Here is a 22,729-nt window from a genome sequence, read left to right as displayed (position 1 = left end):
AAATTTGATTACGGCTCCATCTTGCGCATTGACACCATTTTCATGTTGCCCTCACTGTTGCGCCAACGACCTTCGTAGCGTTTCTTCGTACTCTGAGCTGTAACATGTTAAATAACCTTTTTCCTGTCTCTCTGAGGAAAGTACATTCTGGGACCCGGCTCGAAGCAACTAATTCCCGTGATAACCATCTATTGACCCTTGGTGATCCTTCTCTGCCTCTCCTTTTGTTTTACGAATCACCACCTGCATCACGCAAACACGTCCTGTTGTAAATTAATTAAACTTAGGAATGCTCATGCCACCTGGTCTATAGGGTCAGGTATAGGGTCAGGTAGAGAACACGGCCCTAGGGAAGGAATTTCTATTACCTATTATCCTGTATCTTGTTCAAGGAATGTTTACTAGTGGATGACATGTTTGTTTTTTAATGCACATTGAGGGGGTTGTTGCTTCAGGGGATTCAAGCGCTATAAAAAACTGTGAGCCACGGATTGAAGTGACAGTCTCCTGAGAACCTACCACTGATGTACTTCTAGGACAACTGTACCTAGCTGCAGCTTATAAATTGAAGTTCCTATGCCAACAGAGTGTTCCGTGTCTCTGTACAATTTGGAAGGCGAACTCAGAAGATTTCAGGCGTACCCTGCGCCGCTAGGCCTAATTCAGCCTGGTTCTTCATAGTAAGGTCACCACAAGTTGGGTATCTTCTGCGTAGGAAGTTAGGGTGAACTCGAAGGACTCAATTAGGGGTGCTAATGAAGATACGTAAACAGTAAAAAGTGTTGGGCTCAAAGATGAACCTTGAGGCACCCCACAGGGCAAGGAGAAGGATTCGGCTTTAAATTCACAGAAAGACACTGTTTGCATTCTGTCAGCTAGAAACGATTTAATGAACTTCCAGGCTTTACCCCTGACACCTAGCTCATCCAATCGGTCCATCAGTAAGACATTATGGACCGTGTCGAATGCTGCGGACAGGTCCAACATGATCAGTATGGCCTTCCCCCCTTGGTCCAGGATAGTCCTGATCTCTTCTGTGGATTTCAAGAGCGCTGTTTCTGTACTATGGCCCGCTCTAAACCCGTACTGAGTTTGGGCAAGGGCCTGGGAATCCTGCAAAAATTTATTGAGTTGGGCATTCATATTTTTTCCAATTATTTAGCCGGGTGTGGAAGTCTTGATATTGGTCTAAAATTATTAGGATCATTAGCGTCCAAGTTGGGTTTCTTCAGAAGGGGCAGGATTGATGCATGTTTCCAGTCTTTGGGCAAGTATCCTTCTAGGTATATTGTATTAATGATAGGGGTCAGTGTACGAGAAACTGTCTCTGCTGCGTTTTTTACTACAGTACATGGACAGGGATCATAAGGAGAGCCGGACATCACTTTCTCCAGTAAATTAAAGGTGTCTGATTCTGTTAAGGGGGCAAAGTTATTTAGCTACGGTCCATCAAGAAGTGATTTCATTTGGTCTTTGGCCAAATCGGGATCCATTTTGGGAGAGGAGACTGAGAAGGTTGAAAAAATACAATTAACTTTATCAATCAATCAATCAATCAGTCTTTATTCGATTTAAAAATACAATCATAAAAGACACAAACATAGTACCTAAAAAACATACATTTCAATAAATACATTAAAATACCTTATTAAAAGAGCCTTGTTAAAAAAACATTAAACACTTCAATGGACTGACATATAGTAATAAAAAGATTTTTGGATTAAAATTGTCCCTGGTGCAGCTTAGAAATAGGGAAAACCCAAACACTGAATTCATTAGGGACCATCAAGGGTGCGCTTGATTGATTTTCTCCGCAATGCCCATGCCCAGCCCAGGTATTTTGCCAATGCGACAGAGACTAATGTCAAAGAGCTAGTGCGCAAAATGCGTAAAGCTACAGCGCTGCTCCTTGTGCCGAGAGATCTACACAAGAGAACTTGGCAATTTTATCACACAGCTTGTACCAATGACCATGGAATGTGTGTTTTATATATAGGGATAAAGTATTACCACTCATACATTATAAGGATACTGCAAATCACTGAGGAGTTCCGTGATCATATACAGGAAGAAGGCCGAAGACCTTTTATAAGGGCATGGAGCTCTGAGGTGATTTGTAATATCCTTATAATGTACGTCAGGTGATACTATATCCCTTATGATATATGGTCACATCGTCACCCTTCCCCAAACCACTTCAATCCTTGGTGTGTTGCTCTTTCTTATGAAAGAGATGAGATATTTGTAGACATGAAGAATACAAGTAGAATGTGTAGTGCAAAGCTAAACGCACCAAAAAGCAGTTCGATATTTGTTGCACAAATATATTGTAATCAGTTTTCAAGTCAGGTTTAAGAATGCTGTACTCAGGACATACAGAACCATTCAGAGACATTCTTTCCTATTTTTACCTAAAGTGTGCTAAAAATAAACAGATTGTCAGAAATATCTCCTTGTCTATGATCGCTGTTCTCCTAGAAAAACAGAGCAGAAGAAGGAAAAGTCAGGTTTCATTTTCGATGTTTAAACTGCACCTGCAATTCTCTGCCTTCCCCCTTGGCTGCTGGCTCCGGCAACAGGCATTATGATATCAGAACTCAAATGTAATAAGATATTACAGTAGAGCAGCTATGCCCTTTCTTTTTAACAGGCCACTAAAGACATTAAAATGTGTTTGTAATAAAGAGATTAGAGACAGGCTTTTGTACAGGGATTGCTGGCTCCCATGTCTTGTTCAAAGTATAGTCTGCTGAGAAGACTATAGGGCTGCATTCATATTGGGCTTATCCTCCCTGACTGAAGAGGATGGAGGAACTCATGCCCACACTGAAGAACTGCAATGTAAGATTCAGTGAACATACAGGAATATTGTGATAGACTGAGTGAGCCCTGTCCATGCTCTGGTGAGGGTTGAGGATGGCATGAGAGTTGCTGCCTCCAATATCGCATAAAAATGACCTGAGTTTATACCATGCGGCGCAACTAAATGCTTAAAATATGACAAAACTATTATAAAAGATAATTGTGGATGGGAGACAGAGGATGGGCAGCAGTGCATAATTTATAAACAAATAAGTGTTGGAGACCAAGCTTGTCCTTAGGAGCCTGCTACATGCACTGCTGAATGCTTCAGTGGCTAAATACTAGTACTGACTAGTTTTGATTCAATCTTATGCCCTGTTCGTCCACCACCCCACTCTTTCCATTTCTTTATCTCACACTTGCAGCTTACATTCGATCCCAGCTTTATAAATTTGTCACTCTATTTCCATCAATCTATGCCTCCATCCTTCTTCCTTTTCGGATTTTCCATCTTTTTTGCTGCAAGTCAAAGTCTGATGATGAAAAGTACCACTTGCAACCTTTGGCACAAATTATGTAGGAAGAGGCAATAGGACATTGAATATTTTAATTGAAAATAAATCCCTAAGTGGATTTTATTTAACAATACTAAAGTTAAAATATTCTTATTAAAATAAAAAGAGGAAGTTATAAACAGTTGTATTATGAATGCACGGTAAAGGAACTCTGATTTACACACAATGACTGCCTGAAGAAAGAGGTGCTTCCTTATACGGCCTCAAACCTTTCTGGAAATCCCCAACTACACTACTATGTTCTTCTTACAAACTGATGCCTTTGGGTTAAGGATAGTAGCAATGTTCTACCCCAGACAGACTGGCGAGGAGAAAGATGCCTCAAATATTCCTATGTCTTGATGTAAAAATGGGCAACAGAAATTTGATGGGTCGCTGTTTTGGGACGTTCTTAACAGTCACAGATCTTGCTCCATTGGTCTAGCTCCTTCGTTATAACTAATCCATTCTTTGACTACTCTGGTGGTTTCTTGCTCTCCTTTGTAATCACACATTGAAAGGGCCCTCACATGTCAATGCAGACTTTTTGTAAAACCCTTGATGCTGATACTTTTTATAAACCGGAAAACACAAAAGGGCAGAGTATGTTGACAACCTAATATCTGAGACTGGTTTCTGGCCTGAACGTCCATGTCTTATAGGCTATCAGCATACAGACCCGGCTACAGGTTCTTGTAGTAGGTAGTCGTCTTGCTTCTATCTTCTGGATCACACTGCTGGTTCTTGCAGTAGTCTTCCTTCCCCTGTTCCTAACCTGCAAGCCAAAGTTCTTTATTCTTGTGCCAGTTTTCCAACTCTTACTACCTGTCATTAAATTGAGTCTCTACTGAGGAGAACACCCGGCAGCTCCTGCGGTAGAGTCTCAGACATGACACTAACATTTACCATGGGTATGGTTCAGAAAGAAACAAATGAGTGTATACAGAGCAGGAAGGCATAACTGGGGAACAAGATGCTAATCTGACCTCCTTCAGAGTAAATAGGCCAGGGGGTGAAAGGGAGATGATTACCCGACACCCAAGTCCTTCAGCTCCTCACCTCTTCCCCACAGAAGATGCAGAAGTAACCTGACCACAGTTGTGTTATGGACTGCTTCAAACAAAAGAAGAATTGACGGAAGGGAAATGGACAAAGAAGTTGAAAAATCACAGTGGTCTAATGGGAAGCATTACAAAATATGTAATAAGAAAGCTTTTTTTACTCTTCTTTGCTTCTCTTTCTGACAAGCCTATCCAGATAAAACCCCTAAAGTTCTCCTGGCGGATGACTGCCAATGCCAGTCTCATTTAATGAGAGGTACTCCTAGGTAAGATGCTCTTCGAATACCATTTAACCTGTGGAAGGCTGGGAAGGCTGCTTTGATGCTATGGACTAAGATACAGTCTAAAGCCCTGCCAGGTCTCCCTACTGCCACAAATACCCTCTAGGGTCATTGTTCAGGAGAAAAAACTGACTTTTTCTTTGTGTTACAAAGAGAGGAGAAAGGTAGGATACAATTCTTCAATTGTGACTCTTTAAATCCATCTGTTTCTCACTGCTATGAATACAAACACTTAAAATTAGGCACCTGTTTTATTGTGGAAAGTATTATAAAATAAAAATGGAAACTTGAGATGTATCCTCTATAGAGGTCTGAGATGACTATACTTACTTTGTGATATATGTTTTCATAAACAAAAAATAGTCCATTGTGGTACACAAGACAAGCCCAGTAACAACTTATTCATTTTCCTTTCCTATTATTACATACTTAATTTAGTCAAATATCAATCTACATCACACCTGATGGATTGCTTTCATTTTAGTTTCTCAAGATGAACAGGATGTGTACCTGGTCCAAAATAGACAAAAATATATTTCTCTGGGTAAGTAATCTTCAGTACCAAGTTCACTGAGTGTTACCCAAAATCCTACAGAGCGATTTGCAGAGGCTAGGGCAATTTGAATATTGCTCACAGCACACTTGATAGTAACTGCCACAACTGTTGGCTCCCAACTTCACTATTTTAAAAACCGCTTGATGATCACCTGCTGGAATGTGGTTGGCTATTTAGTAAAACAGGGAAAAAACATTGCCTGAATTTAAAGAATCTAGCATTTACTTACATAAAGGAAACTTGGGCATGCTATAATTCTACCTTAAAAATTATTTTTAATTAGTAGCCCAGTTACTTGCTCTTTATGTGGCCAAGCAGGCGGTTGTCTTGCTAGTCTTTTAAGGACCGCTATCCTGTGAAAAATAAAAAATAAATAGATATTACTATTAACAATGAACTAGGAACCATTGTTGTTGTGCAGTGTCTACATCTGTCAGGAAGGACGTTTGATCCAGTGGCATAACGAAAATTGAGGGGCCCCCCGCAAAGTACATGGAGGGGCCCCCTCAAGAGCTCTTAGGCCAAGGTACAGTGTTGATGGAAATCACCCCCCCCCCCCGCACCACAGGGGCTACTGGGGCCTATGTTACGCCACTGGTTTGATCAATTGGCTGTTGATGTCCTCCAACTTATTACGTCAGTAATGTATTTATAATATAATGATAACATTATTATCCTCAGAAATATATATTTTAAAACATAAAGTTTAGTAGTCAAACTATAAAGAAATAAAAAGCTAGACACAGCTCGGAACATTCTAGAACCTATATTCAACGTAAGGTGCCATGACAACTGGGGTCTCTCACCCGTGAGTCAGTTTTTCTAAATAGGTTGTGTGTTAATAAATGTCTGTATTGAGGGATGATCTAGGAAGTATAATCTTGGTAGGGGGAAAAACATAATCCTTATTTGATTTTGGTAGACTAGCTTATGTCTTATTTCCACTGTTCAACAATTTGGCAATGTTTACTGACTGTTAGAGGGAGCATAAAATAAAAGGTTGTTATACTTCCTCTCAAATAGGTCAGGATTTGAGCCTGAACTTAAGAAACTGACACATACCTCAAAAATTCTATATATAATGAGCGATCCACAGAAGTTGACATCAACTTTGGCCAGATAAAATATATTAGCAAAAGTAGGCAATGTCTTTTCAACGTTTGGCCAAATTCCCTCAAGGATGGCTGATAAGTCAAAAACTCCATTGAGCATACAAAGAAAAGCAAATGTGTTCTGATTTGAATAAATATATACATATGCAATATGTTTCCTGTTGCTCTGTAAATCTACAAATAATACAAAAACTGAGAAAAAGTGTAAGAATTGTATAAGAAACCGAGATGGCAATGATGTTCTCTTCAGATAATTGTTTTTGAAACTACTGGCGTTTGACTGCCTTACACACTGGTATAAAAACAACTAGAACCACTGTCACAATAATAGATCAAGAATGGATTACTTATGTCTCCTACTTTATGCAGAGAATACTGTCTCTATAAATAGTTGGGATAATCACATTGTAAATCCTTGCTTGCTCTGTGTATCTCCTGCACCTATTGAAAGTTCAACATATATAATAAGGCAGGATATTTTGGTGCTGAAGGACCAGATGACACCCCTGTTGTGATAATGAAAAATACATTATTAAACTGGGGTGGATTTTTGTCTACGTTATTTAAAAAATGGTATGTGACTGGCTTGGCCCCTAATTCTTAGAAAAGAAGTATCATTCTCCTCTCCGCATCCGAATTATCAGAAAATCGCCTTTTTTGGATGCTAGTGGAAAACCATTTTCATATATCTCATTTTGGTTGTCGCAGACGTGGGCTACTGAGAGTGTGATAGTCACCTTAGAACAATCCAGCTTCCAGGCTCAACACTCTCTGTTAGAGAATGTAGTTATGGTTTATACTGTTTTATATAAATATAACATCATTAAGCAACATCCAGTTTGATCCGCCCTTACTGACTCTTCAATGGGATCCGATTTTATTGATAGATTAACTCTCTGGCCCAAATTTAACACCTTAGGCACCCATGTGGGCAGGGCAAGACTGGGAACAGAAACCGGCTCCGGCAAACTGCTCAGCCGGCCCCCCCTGGGGTGAGGGCAAGTGCAGCCGAGCAGTTTGCAAGGGCCTTTTTCGGCTGATTTTGTTACAGGGGGCCGATATTGCCGACCCCCGGTAACAAAAACGGCCCCCCAGGGACCCAAAACTGGCCTCCACCCTAGCGGCCTACCGGGGAAACGCCTGGTGCCTGCTATGGCCAGTCCGGCCCTGCATGCGGGTCTACTGAATATAATGTTTCGAACATAATTGTAGGCAGACAATGTAAATATTTTTATCTTAACACCTATTGATCCCCAGTAAGATCTTAATGCTTTGGAGACTGTTAGAAACTGGGTTACTGGTTGACTGGAGTGTGAACCCTATTCAAGCAGCATTCCCAATCCTAGTCAAGGTAAAGCAAAAGCAAACTCCAAATTAGCTTGTGCCAAACCCCCTGGTAGCTTGGCACAGAGCAATCACTCTTAACTTAGAGACAGTGTCTAAAGTATTGGTGCAACACTTCAAACAGTAAAACAGTGAAATTACCACACAATAAGATCCCACAACAGGTTACAAAAATAGGGCAACATTTAATAAATAGGCCAAGACCAAAACGAGAAACATCCAGTCAGTACAATTAGAGTTTTTAAAGAATGAACTGTAGAATAACACCTGAAAGCACAAAGTGCCAATCGGCCTATCTGGTCAAATTCAAATGTTCAGGCCAACCGCGATAGAGCGCTGGTCAGATACAGTTCTAAATTTTTCCTGCTGAAGTTTTATCTTCTACAGCTTGTGTGTCAAGAGACCCGTTCGCATTGGAGAAGGTTGCAGGGAGCAAGGAGAGCGACACGGGTGGTAGTCAGCTTGGTGCGAAAAGCAGGCCGGATGTTACAGACGTGTGGGCTCGAGCTTCACGTTGGCGGTCCCCTGCAACCTGTTGATGCTGGTGTGTGAAGGGACGGGCTGGCGGCGGCTTGCGCTGATTTTTGGCGTGAGCAGCATGGTTTGGTGCAAAAGGGCCCATTCGTGGTTGTGAAGAGCATAAACCCTTGTTTTAATGAGCTGTGAGCCACACCAAGGGTCGTGGACCTGAGAGGCACCACATGGGGGTCAGGATCTCACTGGAGATGGGTCCAGGAGCTGTTGGAAAGCCTTTATGTCCCTGAGGCTCAGATAAGGAGACCAGCAGACTAGCCCTGACAGTCACTCCAGGGTCCTGGGCTCAAGATGAAGTTGCAGCTCCAGATCTTCTTCCCCAGGCAAGAGGGCAGCAGGTAGCAGGTCAGCAGGGCAGCAGTTCCTTTAGAACAGCAGTCCAGCTGAGTGGCAGTCCATGTAGCAGCACAGCAGTCCTTCTTCCTGGCAGAGTATCCACAGGTCCAGAAGTGTACTGAAGAGTTGGTGTCTGAGGTCCTTCTTTTATACACAGATGTATCTTTGAAGTGGGGAGAAGGCTTTAGAGGCATGCATTAGAAGTGCACAGATGCCCTGCCTTCCTGGTCATGCCTCCATACGAACTACAGGGGTTATGCAGCCCTTTGAATGGAGGCAGGACACAGATTATTCATGTGTAAGTGGGGTTGCGCCCAGATCCTCCCTCACATTCTGCAAGTGATGGACCATCCAGTCACACCTAAGTTCCCATTCTGTGTGGCTGTCAAGGAGGAATACACAAAGCCCAATTGTCACCCACACCCAGTCATGTTACCCAGAGACAGGCTGCAGCACCACATAGCTAAAGCAAGAAAAAGACAACTTACTAAAAGTAGCATTTTAAGAATTGTAATTTAAAATCCGACTTCACCATAAGTGAGGATTTTAGATTAGGATTTCAGAGACATCAAACATGAGCTGGTCATCTCTTTCCATTTGGAAATGGCACTTATAAAATGTAATAAGGCAACTCCAATATTATCCTATGGGAGAGATAGGCATTGCAGTAGTGAAAAATGAATGTAAGAGTTTTTCACTACCAGGACATATAAAACTTAAAAGTACATGTCCCATCCTTTAAAAACATGGCACCCTGCCCTCTGGGCTGTCCAGGGCCTACCCTGGGGTGACTTATATGTGTTAAAAAGGAAGGTTTGGGCCTGGCAAAAGATTTATTTTGCCAGATCGAAATGGCAGTTTAAAACTGCACACACAGGCTCTGCAATGGCTGACCTGAGACATGTTTACAGTGCTACTTAAGTGGGTGGCACAATCAGTGCTGCAGAACGACTAGTAAACACAAGGAGATGATGGACGGAGCACAGAAACTTTTCAGACACTCACCCCCAGTCACAGATCTGGGTTGAATCCATCATCGTTCTTTAGCTCAATTCGCCACCCCAGTTCAGACCTAGCTATATGTGAATCAGTCTTGACCTTGTGCCTCATGAGAACAGTCCAGTCGGAACTGCCAAGCCAGTCTTCCCTGGACTGGAAGCAAGCATCCTGGGCCGGTTTCGTGGTAACATCCCTCATCATCCAGGCTAGCTTGAATCCAGTGGCAAAGTAGCATTTAATTTACAGGCCCAGGGCACACGTAGTGGACTTTACTAGGGACTAGTAAATTAAATATGCCACTTGGGTATAAGCCAAAGTTTTAAGATGAGAGCACAAACACTTTAGCACTGGAAAGCGGTAGTAAAGTGCACAGGCACCTAAGGACAGAAAAACCCCGAATTCAGTAAAAAGTGGAGGGAGAAGGCAAAAGGTTTGGGGATGACCCGGCTGAAAGGGCCGAATTCAACAGAGACCAATTCACAAAGTCAGTTTTAAAATTGAATATTGGAAAAAAGCAAATTTGTTGTTTTCTCCGAATATCAAAGCTTCGTAGAATTTAGCTGGAGATTAGATAAAAAGGCAATGCAGAGAGTGATGCACAATACCTATCTTAGCATGGTTCTTTCTCCAAATTGTTCCCCGAATTCCCACAATCAACAACAGATTGTTTAAACAACATCAGTCGGAGAGAGCCCACAAAGAGCGTACAACGCATTAGGAAAAAGGCATTTCACAATCTGTTGAAGATCTGACACTAAGGTACCTCGAACTTCTATGTATGCAGTTGAGTTTTTGCATCATGGCAAACTACTCATTTTAAAGGAGAAAGGGGATTTATCTTAAAAAGACCTTTCCTGTGCAAGCTTTGCCCCACATACCAGTGCTTACCATAATGTCCTTGGGGCGACTTCTCACTTGGACTCTTTTGCTAATAGATCTACAACTGATTCACTGACAGACTATGTTGTGAATGAATTGCTGGCTGGCTCAGGGCACCTGATAGGATTTTTAAGAAACCTAGGGGCATATTTACAAGAAACTGACGCATCTGTAGAGATGCGTTAGTTTCCCTGCACCAGCCTGCGAAACGCTTGAGCCACCATGGATGCGCCGTATTTACAATACGGCATACCATGGCGCAAGGACTGACAGATGCATCAGAAATTCTGACGCATCTGTTGGCGCCAAATTCACACATTGCTGGAGGCGTGTCACATGCACAACACAACTCCAGCAATGCATGCTGAGGCCTATTCTCACTACACTGCGTCACTCCTTACGCCTGCTTCAAGCAAGCGTAAGGTTTTGACGCAGTGGCGTCCTAGAAGGGGCGCAGTGAAATCTTGTAAATTTCACTGCGTAACTTCCACAAGGCTTTCCTGCGTGGGAACACCTGCCCTGAATACATTATATCTGACGCAGGTATAATGTGACACAGGGCTTTACAACGTGACGCATCTCCCTAGATGCATCACACTGTAAAATGGCTCCATTTTTTATGTCTCTGCCACGTCACAAAAGTGACGCAACGGCGGCGCAAAAGTGTCACAATATGCCTGTAAATCTGCCCCCCCCCAAGTTTTCATTTGGCCAGTTAAACATATCTTTTTCAGATACGATGGAATTGAGAACTAATGTACCGATGAAGCTTGAAATTAAGAAAACAGTAGCTAGAGCTACGACATCACTTCCCTAAATTAAATTCCCTCCCCTTCATCTATATAGGTTACTGCTGCCTTCCAAAGCCTTACACCTGCCCTCACCCTTATTGCAATAACTGATTCTTTGAACAGCACTCTTCATCTGTGTAGCTAGATTTGCAAGACATAAATCACATATATACTTACATACATATATGCACATGCCATGTACTGTATACTTTGGAGCGGATACATTTTTGCACAGAATGTCTGAAAAGCAGGAGGTGGCATCTCGGGTTACTTAGGCCAAGACATGTCACACCAAATGTCATCGCGACACTTGACTGACAGCTTCCCTACCTGCTAATTTATATGAGTTGGAGCTAAAATTTGATTGGGGTCACCTCCGTTTTGCACATTAGCATTTTGTTGTGAAGTGACCAGGGCGTGAGTTGGTACTTGAAATTAACAATCCACAAATCAAAAACGTAACACGAAAAAGGTGGAACTCCCGGCTTTGTACTATATATAAAGTCAGGATATTGTAAATCGGACTAAAACAAAGCGCGTATTTTTAAACTAACGGTTTGCCTTAAAGTGCCGTTTGTCGGTCGCTGAAACTTGTAAACTGCGCACAATTGCTTTCATGATGTTGAGCCCCCCCCCCCCCCTGAGAAACATCAGTGCTATAATTTACACCGCACTGTCACAAATATGAAATAGCAAATATATATATCCCCCATCATTAATTATAATGCTGTCAGAGTCCTGCTCATGTCCTTTCGGATTAAAAGCACCAAAAATCCCTTTGAGGCATTTCCTGTGAACTGCTCGCAAACGCCTCCTGGCAGGCCTAATTAAAAGGTCAGCACTCAGCGCGCTGTTTTTATAGCACAGAAATTAGGAGGCGTTTGAGTTAATTTAAGCTGCGACCTTTCTTGGCTCTAAACCTTTGTGCGTTCATCATATTTTACTGAGATTGCGAGACCTTTGTAAATAAACGTTGCAGCTTCCGCGCGAAGCCCCGCAGAAAGCATTACTAATTGAACAGTGTTCGTGGGAACTCTGCACAGATACTGTTCCCCGAAGAAAGGTGGGGCGTCCCACCGAGGAATTCAGCTAGATGTTGCCAGGTCACCTCACGATCACAGGGATGACACCAGGTCAAAAGGTACTGGGTCTCAAAAGCCTTCACCTCAGCAACTTCGGCCTCATCTCTGACAGGAGCGACAAGGATGCAATGGGCACTGGTGCGAGTAAGCAATATAGGGGCATATTATCAAGACATGCGATAAAATTATCGCCGCTTTGGAGGCAGAAAACTGCCGCTAAAACGGCGATAATGGGCTTGATAATATGCTCTATGGAATTCCAATTGAAGCCCATGTTAGATGTGAAGGACACCTAACCTGAGCTTCAATTGGAATTCCATAGAGCATATTATCAAGCCAATTATCGCCGTTTTAGCGGCAGTTTTCTGCCGCTAAAGCGGCGATAATTTTATCGCCTGTCTTGATAATATGCCCCATAGCTCCTTTGACTGCTGTTGGGTTAGTAGAATACAGCATTGCCAGGGTTCAATGGCCCCTTCACGGCTCCGGGCCCCGGTGCCACTGCACCTGCTGCACCAGTGGTAGCTACGGTTGTGATCGCTGACGATAACGAACAGTTCGCAGTGCCAGGCACCACCATGGGCCACAGATACTGTATACATCAATTTTGTAACGGTGTAAAATTGGGAAACAAATCAATTTGGACGGTTACTGCTTCTTGGATATTAGGGAATGGAGAAAAAATAAAGTTCTGCGGCCCATGTTCAGTGCTTCAAATGGGGAAAATAGAAATGCTGGTACTCACCAAACTGAGTGGGATGAGTAAAGCGGGACTGACCAGCATGCGGGCATTTAACGAGACCTGATAGCTGTGCAGTAGCAGGGGCTTGGTGATCTTTGAAAGTGGTGGAGCTCAGAACCTGAATTTTAGCGATCGGCCAGCTTTCTCCACCCTACACGTGTGTTTTTAGTATGGTGGGAGAGTCCTAATCCACATTAGGTTCTAAACACATTCTAGTGAAATATTTCAGTCCTCTCATGAAACGTCATCCCAGGTGTATAATAGTCTGTCATCTGCCTTAAGACAGTTTTGAGAAATGGTACATATGTCATCAAAATTGCCACTAAAAATATCTATAAAGGCAGCGATGAGGCAAGCATTTCAGACCATTGGGGTGTGCTTCATCTCAAGTCAAAACCAAGCACACCCCAATTGTTCTCCACATTTTGCAAGATGGAAGCTAGGCTACAATTTGCTTGCACTTTGACGTAAAGGATCATTTTTCTGGTCTTCTATCCTAGACCTAGTTTTGAGAATCATAAAATTAAGGCATCCTTTTGACTGACATTAGATTTTTTACAAAAGGCAATGGTAAAGTGATTCAAAGACGCACTCGTTGAAAGCCCAATATAGAGCCCTATTGAGTCATGATCCCTGGATGGTGTGTGGTTCCTAAGTCAACCATCATGTCCAGGAGCACAAGCTTCTTTCTTTCTTACTCCCTTAAAGATCTCCTGCCCAATGTTCCTTTACCCAGTATATCCCAAGAAGCAGGAGATTACTGATCACAATATTCCAAATGTATTCAATTTTCTCTGTTGCTTTTGATTTCACAAGTCGAACCACTCGTGTTATAAAATGTGTTCACTGTTTTTTATGGAATCCCTATATTGATGATTAGGGTTCATCTAGGCTCATCTTTGGGAACTAGGAATTTGAATTAGGTGGAACGTAAAGGTGGTTTGCCCAGGAAATTTGCAAAGGGGGGCAGGCTGACATTGAAACCCTAGTCTCATTTTATCTACAGGTGACAACTTGAACATCAAAGGGCATTTCCATCTCTACGCTGTGAAGCTTTCTGTGCAGATGTACTGTAAATGCTAAAACGTGTCCAATGAGAAGCAAAATGTATTCTGTGATTTATCTGTGCAGAAGAAGTACATCAACCATAAGACGTTTTTCCAAGTGCTCATAAATACATTGTTTTTTGAAGAAGTAGCTGGAGAACCAAACCCTTTCATAATAATCCAAATACTAAACCTTTTAGCGTCCCTAGTTGAAATAGGCAGAAATCAAATAGGTCTTTCTTCTAACAAAAGAAAGGAAAGCAATATAATATTGGTCATTAATTTAATTATCAGGATAGAAATAAAATTCTCTTTAGTGATAGGAAAATGGAAGAGGTATCTTTTTGAATCTAATCATGGCTTCCATACGTGACGACTTTGTGTGATCTTAGACAACATGCATCATCTCCCTGTCTTTCTGCATTCAGTATCTGTAAAAACAGTTAGTATTTAAAATTGATTCAATGTCTAAATTAAATGCTATTTTATTTTTAAATAAAATGATGCAATACTGTAAATGTAAAATAAGCACTTTAGAGTAAATTAGGCTTGATTGGCTATTGGCTAAAAGTAGAAAGGTTTTTAAGATTACTAGGTTGATGCTTTTCAGGGGAACAGTCCGCCACACTGTGGTTTTCGTGCCCTTCGAGAACACATCCAAGACTTCTTGGCTACATTTTACTCCAAAAAATGGATGTATGAATGAGTTTTTCCAGCTGTATAACGTTTCAATGTGCTGCAGATCAGACGCAATGAGTATTGACTACTTAACTACAGGGGTAGCTCCTCCGCAATGGCGAAGAGCGTTGCACAACTGACTTAGAGACTGCAGGTGAAAAATAAAACTATATTCTATCATCGTTTTATTTTTCACCAGCTGACTGAGCCAGCGGGTGTAGGGAGGGGCGGGGCGGGGCTGGGGTAATAGGTGGGGGGAGGACTAGTTTGTGCACTTCTAAGTGCGCATTTTTGTTTGCCCGGCCGTCTTAGCTCTGACATAAAATGTCTGTGCTGGGGTTGCAGAGGACATGATGAAAAAGCAAATGAGATTCTGCCACTCAGTGCAAATCCACGCCAGTGGCATAGGAAGGGGGGTGCGGTGGATGCGGGCCTCCCCGGGGTGACCTCACTGAGCGGAGTAACAAAATAAAAATATATGTGTTATAAACACATATTTTAGCCATTTTGTCAAGCTGGGGGTGACAAGATATCGCTGAGGGGGGTGACAAAATGGCAAAATATGTGTTTTAAACACATAATTTTGCCATTTTGTCAAGTCAGGGGTGACAAGACATTTTCCGCACCGGGTACCACCTGACCTTGCTACGCCACTGATCCATGCTGGTGCTCAGCTGCCTGAGCAGTGCGCAATTATTCTCCCATCTAACAGTCTCAATCAATATTGGAGGCAATTGCACCTGCCAAAACTATTGAGCCTCCCATGCTGTTCCCATGGGTACCGGTACTCTACATGGCACTCTAGGGGCAATAATTAGGGCCAGTACTCAGTACCAGTAAGTACCCGCCTGTTTAAAGTGCTGCCCATACCACATTAACATGCTTGCAGCACCTAGGCAAGCACAAACGAAATAGACTGTGAGAGATCTAAAGAAAGGGTACACCCGTCTTCTACTTTTAAAAATATTTAGTGCGTGCATTAATATATTTAAACAAAATAAATCAATAATACAGAAGTGAAACAAACGATACAATCCAGTTTTATACTATTTATGCTTACCCTAAACAGCAATACTGCAAGCTGAGTATACCTAAAACCCAGTTTCATTACCCACATTTTAAATGGAGAGAAAACTGTATTTTTCCACTTCCTAATACCAAACCATGATAAGAATAGGGACACGGGTCAGACTTTGAGGATGGGATATTTATTTGGAAACCGCAGTTCTGTCCGGACCGAGGGGGGAGGAGGTGGTGTATCTTAAGATGTGGATAGTATGTACTTGTTATCGCACGACTATGACTGACTGTGACATGCTTATTGTTTTGTTTGAAAATGCAAATAAAAATATTTATAAAAAATATATATATATACTAAATTCAATTTCCTTCATTTTTCGCCCCAGTCCAAAATCTAGATTTAATATGGACAGGTTCGATTTACTCGTTTTGGTGTTACACCGGCAACAAAAACTTAGACAAAGACAGTTTAGGTAGCAGTGCATCACAAAGGACACAATCTGGAATCTATGTACCTTTTCTGTAGATCCTCAAGATTCAGTTCTCCCACATAATGCGTGGCGGATGAGACAGTGACAATTCTAGCGTGGTGGCTGCGTGTCCCCGCCTCCTTAAGGGAGCTCAAGAGGAGATTGGTCAGAAGGAAGTGGCCCAGATAGTTCAAGCCAAAATGCTCCTCAAACCCGTCCACTGTCTTTCTTTCTGGAACCAGCATCACACCAGCTGTAATACAAACAAGCACAAACTCAACCCAACAGTAAAAAGTATTAATGGTGTAAGGAGCACAAACGCAAATATTATACTTGATCAGTGTCATCTTTTGGGTCCTCAGCAAGACCAATTTTGGAACCTCTGTTCAGAAAAACTTTGAATTTGATTGCCCATTTTCTGCTTATTCAAAGTGAACATGATGTTAAATAATACTGAATTTTGCAGTAAACTTTTAGAAATGAGGATACATAAAACAACCAAAATATGTATTGCCTGGGCCCTGGGTAGAAAAAGACAAGGTATGGGGTAGAGGTACACAGAGAGAGGGAGAAAGAATGAGATTAAGTAATTGGCAGGTGAAAAAGAGAAGTAGAGAGAGAAAGAAAGAGAATTAAAGAGAAAGATCACTTTCCCAGAGGTGTCCTTGGAAGGTGGGGGCCTTGTGCAATTGCCCGCTTTGGATTAGTACTAAATAATTGCTGCCAAAATGCAATACATTACTTCAACTGGCTAGAAGGTAATATTTTATTGTATGATTATTAAAAACCTTTACAAATCAAACAAAAACATAATAATAAAAAAAACAAGACATATTGCAAAAATTACAGTAGAAACCTGTACGCAACAAACAAACATATCACAGAAACAAAACAAAGGCAAAGCACATTACAAGGGTTAAAAAAAGAAATCTCATATAAAATTCAACTCTGCTCTAAAACAGAACATGATCTATAAAGTGCCAATGCACCTATATAAAGAACAAAGTGCCAAAGAAAACAGGTCTGTTAAAATGAATGCAAATGGTGCATAATGGCAATTCGGATTACTATATGTTTTGGCTGACAGGACCCAAATCACAGAGGGATATTTGCATGGAGAAAGAGAACACCCCTGATAGAAACGTATTTGTTGTGAAAATTGAATTTGCATACATATTCATTGCAGATTAGCTAGAAGATGTATAACTTTAAACAAACGTTGCGCATTACAAGAAACTGGGATTTATGGAAAATATTTCACGGTTCCCTATGAAATACTGATCTGAGCTTCACAATGATAGCTCCCAAACCAAAGTTATCAACATTACATAGCAAAAACAAGCTATTCATGCAGCACATTCTTATGCAGTCTTATTTCAATCCACTTGAACTAAAAACAACTTTTTTTGTGAAATATGCAACTTCTGCAAATTATATGGCAAATATAATAGAGCCATAATTATGTGTTGACATCTGCTGTCACAAGAATCACTTTCATCCACAGGCCGCTCACTATTGTCCATATGTTTAACAACATATGGTACACTTAACTAATATAATTCTAATCAGTGCCCATTGTTCACTGCACTTTGAAGAAAACCGATTTTTAAAGCAAAAGACTCCAAAATCAACATTTCACTCCTTTACTTTGCATGAAAAAAAGCCTACAAATTCACTGAAAAAACCAAAGGTTAAAGTGACGTTATAATTAGGACTTATAAAATATAACAATTATTGTTTTAAAATACAAAAACCCTGAAATTATAGTATACTAAGTTAACTATAACTTGCATCCCAGCCATGCTCTGCTTTTATTACCTCACATTACATTACTCATTACATGTTAATGACATCATTGATAACATCACTGATGACATCATTGATGACATCACTGATGAAATCAAGCACTTAGTGTGACACCGTCCAGTGGGAAATGCCAAAAATATACACTTTGGATACTGGTAGGGAAATGTGATGAATCACCAGATTCTGTTGTTAGAGGGTGGGAAGATTCTAAGCAGGGTCTGGGCCGTTTGTTGTTCACTGCCCCTCCAGGAAGGCTGACGACAACCAGATGCAGATCTTCACGCTTAGGACCCCATTTCGATGTCGGACGGACCTGAGTATGTCCGACATCGATTGAGTACTGGGACCGAACAACCTCCTGTCGGCGGTCCCAACCCAGCAATTAGGATGCGACCAAACACTGTTCGGTCGCAGTCCGATTCTTTACAATGGGAGCATGCATTCCGACAGTAATTCATGCTCTCATTGTAAAGAAAAGAGGTGCAGTTCATCCCTGTGCCCCGTGGCAGGCACCTTGGGGTGCCTCCCATGGGGTGCAAGGATCAACAGGGGTGCACCATCCGGAGGCCTTGCACCCATGGGGGCCCTGCTGGGGCCCCAAAAGTCAACTTCCAGCACAGAAAGGCTGTCAGAATCCAATATTGTAATCCCTCGGGCAGAAAGAGACGCCCTTGGGATTACAGAAGGCTTTCCAAATGGCAGATGGGCTCCCTGAGCCCATCGGAAGACATTCGGAAATCCAGTTTGGATTAATTTCCGACAGACTCCATCCAAATGGGTAGGTCGGAAATGAATCGAAACTGCTGCTTATGATGCCGTAGGACCATCTCCACCCGAGGGTCTGAGCCGTTTCCTAAGGCATCGTAAACGGCCTATTTCTGTACTCATGCCATGGGTACTCTGGCTTGGAACCAGCATCATCACTTTCTGTGCAAGAGCCATCAACTTGCACAAATAAATGTCTGAACTGCAGAAAGAAGATGAAGCTATGAAAAAGAATCACACCAACCACTGCTATAATCCAAGGCTAGTATCAGTGATAGCCAGTCTCCCAGGGCCGAGGGGACATTGCCTGAATTCTGCACATCTAGCTGGCGAAGATGTGGGTCTGCTTCAGACCTGGGAGCCTACTTGCCTGCTGAGAGGGGAGACGGTAGTGCCTTCTCCAGCAGGGGCTGCCTGCTTGAGGAGAAGAAGCCCAGCTGCTGAGTATGGAGAGAGGGGTACCTCATAGTGGCCCAGAAGAATAACACTGTCAAGGGAGTGTGTCCGAAGCCTGCCTATATGGACCCAAGGGTCCCTAGGGTCTTCAAATGATCAAGAAACCTAGGGTCATGTGTACTAAAGCTCTCGCAATTATATTTTACCAATAAGCTAACTTCCTTATGACAACATTCAAGAAAATCACAAAACATTACTTCGATTTTACGTTTTCTTAGCCACAGAGCCAACACATGTTTCGTAGATGTTTGGGATACACCCGCGAATTTGTCAGGGCTATAAAAAAAAAGATAATGGCCCCATATGTAATTATTACATTTCATAACACAGCTGGTGACCCCTTAATTAAGTGTCATTCGTGAAGATTTAATATGCAATTGGATTGTACTCAATCACATTGGCTAAAGCAAAGAATAGGATTACAAAAATAAACAGACATGATTCTTTAAAAGACACACCAGGAAGGAAGGGAAATACAAGGACAGACGATACTCGCCTCATTACGGAATATATTACACTATCCCGTAGATTGAGAAGCAGCATGAGAAAATAGTGGCATATTCTCCAGGCAGACATACCATTGAAGAGTTTTATTAACACCAGACCGGCTGTTTCTTTTTCGAAGAGGTAGATCTCTGAGAAATGTACTAAGCCCTAGTTACCCGATAGTAGGAACACAAGAACACTGGATTAATGTTTATATGCTGGACTTCCACAAACTTCTGAGGTTTCAACAACAGGGAGTTGGTGCCTCTCAAGGACTGTGTCCCACCAGATAGTTTGAGTTTTTTGGAACAAGTAAATAGGGGTTTTGTGATAAAGAGCTTTATGTATCATGCAAGCTATCTTCAAATGGTTTCTTGCTTCGAACAGGAGTCAGTTTAGATGGTCTAGAGCTGGATTAATGTGGTCAGATCTTCTGTTTCCTGTGATGAGCCTAGCATCTTAGTTCAGTGTGACCCTTAGTTGAACCAGCTTTACCTTAGGTAAGCCTGCGAGAGTAGCACTCCCGTAATCTAGTCGGGAGATTACTAGGTCTTGGACTGCTAGTTGAAAATCATCTGGAGGCAAGAAGGGCTTGATTTTCCTTAGTGTGTTCAGATGGAAGTGGGCTACCTTAGTGGTTGCACTGTTATGATCTTGCATATTTAGGTTTTTGTCTAATGTAAAATCTAATGATCTAGTGGAGTCGATAATGTGAGGGATGCAGTTTAGGGCAGTGAGTTCTTTAAGCTGTTCTTCAACAGGAGCCAAGCGGTTATGGTGGGCGAGAAGGAGGAACTCAGTTTTGTGAGTGTTAAGCATCAGATGACTGTGGGTCAGCTGTGTCTACTATTTGGTAAGGTGCAGTTGAGCAATTTGATGTCTTCTTGTGAGGAAATTAATAGATAAAGTTGTGTCATCAGCGTACATGTGGTACTGAATGTTTGAGAGCTTCAGAAGTTCGGTAAGAGATTCCATGAGCAGACTGACTAACTTGGGTGAGAGTGAGGATTATTGAGGCATTCCCATTATGACCAGAGTTGTGTCAGATAGGGTTTGATTGACTTTGGATCTTTGTGCTCTCTTATGTATAAAAGAGGCAACCCAGTTTAAAATGGGACCCGATAGCCCCATACTCTTCTCAAGAAGGTCAATCATACTGTCATGGTTGACCGTATCGAAGGCCAAGGAGAGATCAAGAAGTATAAGCAAGCAGGGTACATTCTGGTCTAACATTCTCACACCAATGTGTGTTAGGGACATTTCAGTGCTATGACCCAATCTGAAACCAGGAGTTCAAACTTTTTGAAGTGGTTGCATAGTCGCAGGGTTACTACTTTCTCTAATAGTTTTGCAAGTGTTATGATACTGGATACGAGGTGGTAGTTGTTGAGGTCATACTTGTCCGCATTCATTTTTTTTTAAATTGGGGTGACCAGAATTGGGGTGACCTGTCCTAACTTTAAGCAGTCAGGAAACATGTCCTGAGAGAGAGAAGCATTGAAATTCTTGGACCAGAGAGGATGAATGGAAGGTATAAGCTGTTTGACAAGCTTAGAAGACAGCAGATCACAGAGGTGGCTGGTGAACTTTGAAGTTGATGGGGCAAAAGCACATGCCAAACTCCACATCCTTAAAGGGTTTTCGGGGTCCTCCTGAGATTTTAAACATCACGTCCAATATGTTACGGAGAGCCTGCAATTTATCATGGCCGCCCACCCAAAAGAAACTCGCCCAAAAATACCACAATGACATCTGCTCAAGGAGACCTTTGCGGTCTATCTGGGGTGTGAAGTCCTTTATAAAAATGTATACTAGAATTAGCAGTTTGGGGAAAGGAGGAGTACATTTTGTAAGATGGCTGGCAACACATTAGTGCAGCTTTTCTTCCCCTCTGCCCTAAATGTTCTGCTCGTTGAGCTCTGGCCTACAACATCTGACAACTATTTTTTATGATAATGAAGTTTGGAAACACTTCCACTCAAGTACAACTCAGGGCCACTTCCACATTGCCAAGACAACTGTTAACAACCCTGCTTAGGCACCCTTGCTCCTGCTTCCCGAAAGAAAAGAAACTATGGGGAGATTTTTTAGGGAAAGAAGCCTGGAAGATAAAATTGCTGGACTTCACATGTATTGCATATGTGTACTTTCTTTATCTAAAAGTGGGACACTTCCTGGCGCATGCAGAAGCTAGTCAGTATTTCAAAGGCCGACATGGTTACCAGCTGACATTCTGCAATCTGCAGGGTCTCAGTCAGTGAGGATGCCATCAGCCGGTTGGAATATTTGGTGCTTTTCCGCCTCCCGGTGGTGGTGTGCCGACCTGGCCTACCACTGCATCACCCTAAACTGCCCTCTCAGGGTGCTCTTGATGTCTGCGAAGGCAGACTGGGAGTTGCTGACTCCAGGCACATTGTCTTCATCATCATGCTCCTGGGTGATGGGGAAAGACGTTCTAAGGCTGTAAGTGGCTTGCTACCTTTTCACTCATTTCCGTGAACTCCACAGGGGTAGAAGCAGAGGGAACCACACCAATAGCCACAGTGCTAGGGGGACAACTGTGGAACAGCAGTAGTGGCAACAGTGGCCATAGCAGTGGTGGCAGCTCTGGTATCAGCTCTGCTGGGTAAGGAGGAAGCAGTGGTGGTACTCCGGCTGTTGTAGCTGCAGTGGGTACAGATGTTGCAAGGGTGGTTAGCCCTCATAGTCAATAGTGGGATAATTGCTTTAATGCGTCCCAGTACAGCTACGTTCCCTGCTAATGTGATATATATATTGCATATGCTCACGTCCTTCTTTTGCGCGGTTAATATAAGTCTCTGAAAATCTGAGAAGCTCATCTTGCTAAACATTGCACTCTTTCTTCAACTCCTTTATACCACTCTATTATTGCTGTTGTCCTCACCTAAGGTAACCACATGTCTGCCTT

The 22,729-nt window shown here is 42.2% G+C and overlaps 1 protein-coding gene across 1 annotated transcript in view; it reads right to left on the bottom strand.

The window, feature by feature from the left end:
• The window catches only part of DHRSX (dehydrogenase/reductase X-linked), a 916,006-nt gene that overhangs the window by 206,978 nt on the left and 686,299 nt on the right, over nt 1-22,729 (bottom strand). The window contains exon 5 of the mRNA XM_085622243.1: nt 16,333-16,540. Within this exon, the coding sequence (XP_085478369.1) occupies nt 16,333-16,540 (208 nt within the window). The remainder of the gene's footprint in view (nt 1-16,332; nt 16,541-22,729) is intronic.

Source organism: Triturus cristatus, chromosome 8 (genome assembly GCF_964204655.1).
Source record: "Triturus cristatus chromosome 8, aTriCri1.1, whole genome shotgun sequence".
Classification (NCBI taxonomy): Eukaryota; Metazoa; Chordata; class Amphibia; order Caudata; family Salamandridae; genus Triturus; species Triturus cristatus.
The sequence above is the reverse complement of the archived record's forward strand: the minus strand, read 5'-3'. Positions and strand labels throughout refer to the sequence as shown.